This window comes from Crocuta crocuta, unplaced genomic scaffold (genome assembly GCF_008692635.1).
Source record: "Crocuta crocuta isolate KB4526 unplaced genomic scaffold, BGI_CrCroc_1.0 scaffold918, whole genome shotgun sequence".
Classification (NCBI taxonomy): Eukaryota; Metazoa; Chordata; class Mammalia; order Carnivora; family Hyaenidae; genus Crocuta; species Crocuta crocuta.
Genome location: NW_027527837.1, coordinates 35,909 through 44,694, shown reverse-complemented (window position 1 = coordinate 44,694; position 8,786 = coordinate 35,909). Strand labels below are relative to the sequence as shown.

General features: G+C 40.8%; 1 protein-coding gene across 1 annotated transcript in view; it reads left to right on the top strand.

The window, feature by feature from the left end:
• Positions 1-8,786, top strand: part of LOC144243564 (phosphoglycerate kinase 1-like) — a 22,914-nt gene that overhangs the window by 9,690 nt on the left and 4,438 nt on the right. Inside the window, exons 4-7 of the mRNA XM_077778713.1 lie at positions 417-612; positions 722-866; positions 4,465-4,568; positions 5,921-6,040. Coding sequence (XP_077634839.1) covers positions 417-612; positions 722-866; positions 4,465-4,568; positions 5,921-6,040 — 565 coding nt within the window. The remainder of the gene's footprint in view (positions 1-416; positions 613-721; positions 867-4,464; positions 4,569-5,920; positions 6,041-8,786) is intronic.

Here is an 8,786-nt window from a genome sequence, read left to right as displayed (position 1 = left end):
GGAGATATGGGTGCCCTCTGCCTAGCAACCAACAATATTCCAGACTCTTAGAGGAAAGCAGGTGTTCAGCATAAATCACTCAGTTTGTACATTCTAGGAGCAGTGAACAGCGCATATCAGAGAACCAAGGGACCATTTTGAAAGCCAGGTTCCCAGACACTGGCCAAGAGCCAACCTTGCAAGCAAGTTTTTCTATAGATAACAGCCTCAGGCCTGCTGGGTTAACTCTTTTCTGCCAAAGGGGCAAAACATCAGATTGAACAATCCTAGGTAGAGAGTTGGCATCATAATTGATGTCTTTCCCTGAACATGAGGACCATCACTGAGTTGCCAACAGATTTGAAGGAATTTAAGAGAAGGAAAGGGACTTTATATTTTATGAGACCATAAATAAAAAAGCTCCTACTAATTCCTAGGAATAACCTTGCTCTACCTCCTGTCTCTTTTTGGTTACAGAATCAAGGCTGCCATCCCAAGCATCAAATTCTGCTTGGACAATGGAGCTAAGTCAGTTGTTCTTATGAGCCATCTGGGCCGGCCTGATGGTGTCCCCATGCCTGACAAGTACTCTTTGGAGCCAGTGGCTGTAGAACTCAAATCTCTGCTGGGCAAGTAAGTACCAGGGTCTGGAGCTGGTGGACTCTGACAGGAGATGTTGTGAATCATGTTGTTACTGGTTCTTTCAGAGTGCTCAAGAGTCTCCATCTTGTGCTTTCCCCAGGGATGTTTTATTCTTAAAGGACTGTGTGGGCCCAGAAGTGGAGAAAGCTTGTGCTGACCCAGCTGCTGGGTCTGTCATCTTGCTGGAGAACCTTCGCTTTCATGTGGAGGAAGAAGGGAAGGGAAAAGATGCTTCTGGGAATAAGGTAGGACCTGAGACTTTGACATTACTGGCGGTCAGGAGGACTGAGTCTGTAGAAGACTGTGAAGAATAGAGGTAGTTCATGTTTACTCTTCCTTAGACACCTTTTTATTGAAGTATTACACACACCTATATACATATACATATGTATATATACATACCTATATAGGTGTGTGTTTATATATATATATAAACAAATGTATAGCTTGAAGCACCACAGAGTAAACATACCTGTGTAACCACCAACTAGGTCAAGGAATAGAATATTGGCTACATTTGTGTATAAGAGTATTCAGTAGACATACTTTTGCAATTATTCCTTTGGTACCCACTTGGCCTATGATGACATGAGAGATTTTTTCTCTGACATTATGTGATAATGCTACTTGGGCTATGATTACCAAGTGCTGAGTGCAGACATTCACAGGCAGTTGAGGGAGTGGGTGTCCATGCTCTACCAGGTACATGTTCCTCCAGCAGAGCCAGTTTTAGATTCTTTTAAGCCTTGGACAGTTTTTCTTAAGCAATAGGCCCTAATGTGTTATAGAAGGACAATAAATATTCTTAATTTAGAAGAGAAATTAAGTTAATGGTTGAGCTTAGTACTCTTAAAACCATAAATTAAATGTGATAAAATTGGGATTTTCTTATGAAAGAATTATATGTGTAGAAAAAGTGTTTTCCTAAGTCAAATGGAAAGGGACTATTTGGGAAAATTGGTTGTAATTGGGTAAATGATGTTCATGATGACAGTGCCTTGGATTTAAGGCATTTTTAAGAATTCTCTTTAAAAGAGAATAAGCAAGGACAGGTATTATCATCATTTCATAAAGAAATTTAAGTCTCAGAAAGGCACTCAATTTACTAAAGTTAGAGGCAGTGGCATTGTTGCTGGGCTTTATATATAGCATAGTCCATTAGATCAAACTTTCTCTATCAAGGGCCAGACAATAAATATTTTAGGCTTTGTGAGCTATACAGTCACGACTGTATATGGTCCTGTTGGAGCTATTCAACTCTAGTGTTGTGCAGAAACAACCATAGGAAAAAACCACCCAAAACAAAAATAAAAAAGAACGACTGCAGATAATCCACAAAATAGATTACTGTGACCTGACAACCAGAATTCATATATTAAATGATAAATCTGGGCCTTTGAGAATGATTTAGAATTTGCCTATTGGTAGAAGAGAAGATGTGGCGCCTGGGTGGCTCAGTCAGTTAAGCATCTGACTTTGGCTCAGGTCATGATCATGTGGTTTGTGGGTTCAGGCCCCGCATCCGGCTCTGTGCCGACAGCTAGCTCAGAGCCTGGAGCCTGTTTCGGATTCTGTATATCCCTCTCTCTCTGACCCTCCCCTCCTCACACTGTCTTTCTGTCTCTCTTAGAAATAAGTAAACATAAAAAAAAAAAAAAAAGCTGAAGTCGTCATCCTTTAAAACTTTGCCACTCTCAAGGTATTTAGTGTCTTGGGGAACAAGATTCTGAGGCTAATATCTCAATCTCCTGTTGTACTTCTGATGTTTCTTTCTAATTTTTTAACGTTTTATTTTTTTTATTTTTATTTTTTGAGAGACAGAGATAGAGCATGAGCAGGGGAGGGGCAGAGAGAGAGGGAGACACAGAATCCAAAGCAAGCTCCAGGCTCTGAGCTGTCTGCACAGAACCTGATGCAGGGCTCGAACCCACAAATTGTGAGGTCATGACCTGAGTCCAATTCTGACGCTTAACTGACTGAGCCACCTAGGCGCCCCTCTGGTGTTTCTTAAGGTCATCGGAGTACCTGCTTTCAAGCAGTTTCTTTTCTTAGCAACTCAGGCCTTATCCTGTCTTTGGCATGGTCTTGGTACAGTAGTAGGAGTCAATTGCTGACCTCAAATTTGGTGCCCTTTTAGAGTGAAACTCACTTGCACAGACTCTAGGACTTAGAAATGGTAGCAAATTGAAGCAAAACCTCTTATTCAGGGAGTGATGAACTAATTGTGCTAGCCTATGACATTTTTATTTAATTAACGTTGCTTTTTAAACACACATTAGTGGCAAGTGTCCAGTTGCTTTGATGTTTGAAATTTCAAGAGCCAGTAATAAGTTCAAGATAGATAAAAACAATAACAACAAAGCAGGGACATAAAATTTTTCCTTTTTCCAGTGTGCCCACATTGGTCTTTTAGGAACATTTTCTTCTAGATATTGGGAGGTCAAAAATGAGAAATGGGTCCTGATTATTGTTAATTTCTATAGTGCCTTTTTCATGAAGAGGTTCAATTTGCCCCCCTTTTCCTTAAACAGTTCTTATCATGTCTTTTTAATAGATGAGATTTCAGGAACAGAGATCAACTTGCCAAAGGTTCTCACAGCGAATTAGTGTTAGAGTTGCGCCTAGAACCCGGGTGTCCTGCCATTTGGGCAGGGTTTTCATTACTACACGAATAATCTTCCAGTCCAGGTTGTATTCCGTTCTAAAAAGATTATGTGGGTTCTACAGTCTTTAATTTTAGCATTAGGGCCCCTGCATTCTTTGGGTTATTAGAGGAAAACCCCTGTTCTTTGTGCAGCCTCCTTCACTTTGAAATATAGACAGGTGGGATTGGGCAGTGACTAAAATGAACATCTGTGTTGTATATTCTTCAGGGCCATGTTCCCCTGTGCATTTTTCTTGCTCTCTTTCTGGAGATTCTTTGTCCATCCTTCCATCCTGCTTTATGTCCCTTTTTTGGGGGGATCCCTGGATCCCCTTTTCTCTTAAAATGTCTCTCTAAAAAATGAGACATTTTTCTTCTTTGAGAGAGAGGGTGCAAGTGAGTGAGGTGTAGAAAGGGAGAGGGAGGGAGGGAGAGAGAGAAAAGCAGGGCTCACCTGATATAAAGCTAGAACTCACCCAAAGTGGGACTTGAACTCACGTCGTGAGATCATGACCTGAGCTGAAGTCAGATGCTTAATGACTGAGCTACCCAAGGCACCGAGGTGACATTTTAAAGCCATATGTTTTACTTCTACATTTTGCTTCCCTTTTTGGTAGAAGCATATTTCTTGTTTTCTTAGCTGCCTAACTTCTTAGGGAACGTTTTATAAAATATAGCCTTTTAATAATATTTCTGAGGTCCTTTTCTGCTGCCATGTTTCCATCTGCCTTCTCTGTCCCAGCCTCATGAAGAATATTTGTGAGGGCCTCTCCCTTTGTAAAATGGCCTTGGAAGCTAGAAGCCTGAGTCAAGTATAATCCTGACTTTCACAAGGAGAATATGTTAAAATGAGGATATGAGTCAAACTAAGGAAAAATAATCAGAATCTTGTCCTAGGAGTTGAGGAAAGGTCAGTGGGATGTGGTTAGCTTTGTGTGACTAGAGGTTAAGCCATGGTTCAGGAATCTTACGTTTGTAATTTGAGGCAAGGTGAAGGAGAGCAGAATGTAGAAGCGACCAAAAGACCTGGAATATTTGGAAAAAAATATATCCTATTGCTAGTTGTAAAAATTGCTGTCCCACCAACTCTGGGTCTTGAGAAATGTTCAAGAGGACTCTTGGTATGAAATGCTTTTACAGTTGTCTTTGGAGCAATCAACATTTTCTGTGTTTGTTTTTGTATTTTTGTGTTCTTGCAGGTTAAAGCTGAGCCAGCCAAAATAGAAGCCTTTCGAGCTTCACTTTCCAAGCTAGGAGATGTCTATGTCAATGATGCTTTTGGCACTGCTCACCGAGCCCACAGGTACTAAGAGTCTTGTTCAATGCTGAACTGAGAACAGTAATCCTCTCTTTACTCAGATAGCCCAAGTTCTGGGTTGTTTTTGGAGATTTCTGTGTTATACAGAATGATATATTATTGATGTATTATATAGAACATGATCTTTTCAGCCTCTATTTTTTTTAATTTTTAAAAAATATTTATTTCTGAGAGAGAGACAGAGAGAGAGAGAGAGAGAGAGAGACAGTGTGAGCAGGGGAGGGTCAGAGAGAGAGAGAGATACAGAATCTGAAGCAGCCTCCAGGCTCTGAACTGTCAGCACAGAGCCTGATGTGGGGCTCGAACCCACGAACGGTGAGATCATGATCTGAGCCAAAGTCGGATGCTTAACTTACTGAGCTACCCAGGCACCCCTTCAGCCTCTATTTCTAATTGGAGCTTCCAATTAGACCGTGGTTCTTTTCTTTTTTTTACTTTTTAATGTTTATTTATTTTTGAGAGAAAGAGAGAGAGGGAGCACAACTAGGGGATGGGCAGAGAGAGATGGAGATACAGAATCTGAAGTAGGCTCCAGGCTCTGAGGTGTCAGCACAGAACCCTAAGAGGGGCTTACCTCATGAACCGAGAGATCATGATCTGAGCCAAAGTCGGACACCCAACTGAATGAGCCACAGAGGCTCCCCTAGACCGTGGTTCTTGTTGAATATCATTGGTCCTTATTTTGTTGAGGAAATAAAAGTGAAACATGTTGAGAATTATGGAGCTTTTTGTCAAGCTTTAGGAAGAGGTTGTTCTTAGGATATCTCAGGTGGAGCCCTCCTTTTGTTAAAATTGTAAGATCAGAGTCTTTTAAAGTTATTTATTTATTTATTTATTTTTGAGAAAATGAGCACAAATCAGGGAGAGGCAGAGAGAGACGGAGACACAGAATCTGAAGCAGGCTCTAGGCTCTGAGCTGTCAGTGTAGAGCCTGATGTGGGGCTTGAACCCACAAACTGTGAGATCATGACCTGAGCCGAAATCGAATGCTTAACCGACTGGGCCACCCAAGTGCCCCTGTAAGATCAGGGTCATATGCTGTCATAAAGAAGCAATTGAAGAATTTTCTTCTGTTGTCACCAATTGGCTGATTTTCTTATTATGGTTAAACCCTTGACTTGAAGACTGTTATTTCGGTTATCTTAAGTTCTACTTAAGGTCATTGCTCTTTACTTGCTCCCTTTGGTCCTGCTCTATTAGTAAAAAACCTTAGGTGTTTTTGTTGCAGTTTAAGGATGAAAGCTGTGAAAGTATTTCAGTGATAAGGAGATGGCCTCTAGAATTGGGAGAATTGGTAAGGGATTGATCAAAGTTTAAATGTCTCTGTTCTTTTCTAGCTCCATGGTAGGAGTCAATCTGCCACAGAAGGCTGGAGGTTTCTTGATGAAGAAGGAGCTGAACTACTTTGCCAAGGCCTTGGAGAGCCCAGAGCGACCTTTCCTGGCCATCCTTGGCGGGTATGAAGAACCCTTCTGAGATTATACTTTAAATAGTGTATTTGCCAGGTAGTAGGCCATGACTTGGGAGGTTTTTTTTATCAGAAAGCACAACAAAATGGGTAACTGAGAGAATTTAATAAAGGGACTATCTACCACGGTGTGGGTAGGGTTCAGAGAAACCCCAAAAGGACAGTATAGTAATCTGGGGCTAGAAACAGCCATCACCATCCCTTCAGGTGTGGTTATCAGAATCCAGAGAGGGTAGTTGTGTAGAGAGAGCCATCTCATGGAAACTGTAGCCTTGGTCAGGGGACATTGGGATAGCCAGGGAAATAAATACTCTCATCTCCCTTCAATATTCTGATGTTTCCCCTCCCACTTACAATTGGCTACAACCCAACTGGTAGCCAGAGAGCCCCTTGATGTGGTCCATGCAGGTCAGCCTCCTGAGACAAAACAGGGCCAAGAAAGATAGCAAGTGGTTTTGGAGAGAAGAAGGAAGAATGGGAAAGATTTAACATAGGTGCTCATCTCACTATTTTTGAAGCCTTTTAGCCTTTCACATACATACAGTCTGGCAAGAATAGCCATAAAAATCTCATGTTTTTAATCTATCATTTGGAACTCACTTCTCGAAATTATATACCTTTTCATATTTTCTCCTATGGGGAAAGGTACCACATAGATATTCTAATGGCTTAGTTAAAAGTAGAAATTTCAGCGGCGCCTGGGTGGCTCAGTCGGTTAAGCCCCTGACTTCGGCTCAGGTCATGATCTCACGGTGCGTGGGTTCGAGCCCCACGTTGGGCTCTGTGCTGACAACTAGGTCAGAGCCTGGAGCCTGTTTCAGATTCTGTGTCTCCCTCTCTCTCTGCCCCTCCCCTGCTCATGCTGTCTCTCTGTCTCTCTCTCAAAAATAATCAAAACGTTAAAAAAAAAAAGTAGAAATTTCAGAATTGCAAAAGTTAAGAGGCTAGGAAGATAAATTTTAGGTGATAGAGGGGCACAGGGACCCCTCTGTACTGCTTGGATAAGATGAACTTCCTGTCACTTGACATGGTTATCTAGGTAGCACCCTCTTTATGGCTGGATGCCACTGACCCTTCTGTGAGCATGTTTTCTTTTTCCATGGGATTGAACACACTCAGCATTTTCCTATGAAAGCTGACTCTGGAGTTGGGTGTCAATTTCAGGTAGCAGAGTTGCTCTTTAGGCTTCATGAGCCCAGTTTCAGGGTCCTAAAAATAATTCAGGTGGGTACAGGTTGTCATCTGTGTCCTATAGGCATTGCCCCTGTTGCGCACTGAGTTATAAAGGTCAGACTCTGCTGCTCTGGAGATTAGGATTTGAGCTGCTTTTCTTCATCCTTCTGTAGCTTAGTAATATGGGAATGAGTGCCACCTAATAGTTATGATTAAGTGTTAGGCTGACCCTGAAATAGCTGTTTTTGGGAATCTTGATGTGGAGGGTTTTTTGCCCACCTTTATTCCAGTGTAGTCTTTGACCATTTACAGTTTTTGGGGAAATTTTACATTTTACTTAAAAAACATTATTGTGGCAGCACCAAACATGTACAGAAGTTGAGAGAACAGTGTAATCTGCCCCCAGGTACCTAATATCTTGCTTCAATAATTACGGACATTTTTGTCAGGAGTACAGCATTTTCAAGCAAATCTTAGACATAATTTCACGTAATAGTTTTTGTATGTATCTCATAACTGATCAGGCGATTTCTTTTTCAATAACCACTAGGTTATACTTAATACAATTTAACAGTTCTCTTACTGTCATCTAATATCAAATTTGTATTCAGAAGTTCTTTATCATCTCAGAAATGTCTTTTTATAGTTGGTTTGGTTGAATAAGGATCCGAATGAAGTCCATGCCTTGAGTTTGGTTGTTAGGCATCTTTTATTCTTTAATAGTCCCCTTTTCCTTATTTTCATTCCATTGATTTGTTGAAGAAGCAAGGCATTTGAGCTGTAGAATATACATGCTACATTCTTTAGAAGAGATTGAGTCTCTTTCCTTTTCTCCCTCTTACTTATTTTCTCTCTCTTGTGCTCTTGCTCTATGTATGTGGATAGTAGTTAATCCATGTTTAACCCTTGGTGTGGTGACCAATCTTTACAGGTGAGATAAACAGTCCCTTGCCATTCAGTACCCCATATGACTGTTGTTTTGAACCTCCACTTCACAAACCATAGCATAGGGCCTTTCACAGGGTAGGCATCATTTTGTATACCGAATGAAGAGGGAAACAGGCCCAAGGGGATCTCTTGTTTATTTAAGTGGAATTTAGATATATAGAAATGTTTAGGTCTTTTTTTCTCTTACAGGGAGGTGAAAGGTATGTCTGTATTTATTGTCTTATTTACTTATACTAGAATAGAAACTCTGAAGGTATAGAGGTCTTTTGTTTTTGCCATCATATTTCTCAAAGACCTAGAATGCTGCTTGGCACAGAGGAGGTGCTCGATAGGTATGTTCAGTTAAGTGGTCCAATAGAAATACATGTCCCAGCAACTGAACATATATCTAACAGTATGATATCTGTTTTTGCTCAGTATATAGTTTGTTTTATGATCTGATCTCTGCTCTAGGGTTGGGACAATTTTGAGTGGGCTAAGGGATCCCACAGTTAGCAGTCTTGTTCAGGTATAATTAGCTGTCTTGACCTCTGGTATTTGTGGGGAGAAGGGACAAAATAGACTTATTTGGGTCTCATGGTTTCTTTAGACAATAGAATGACTTTTTTCTTTTT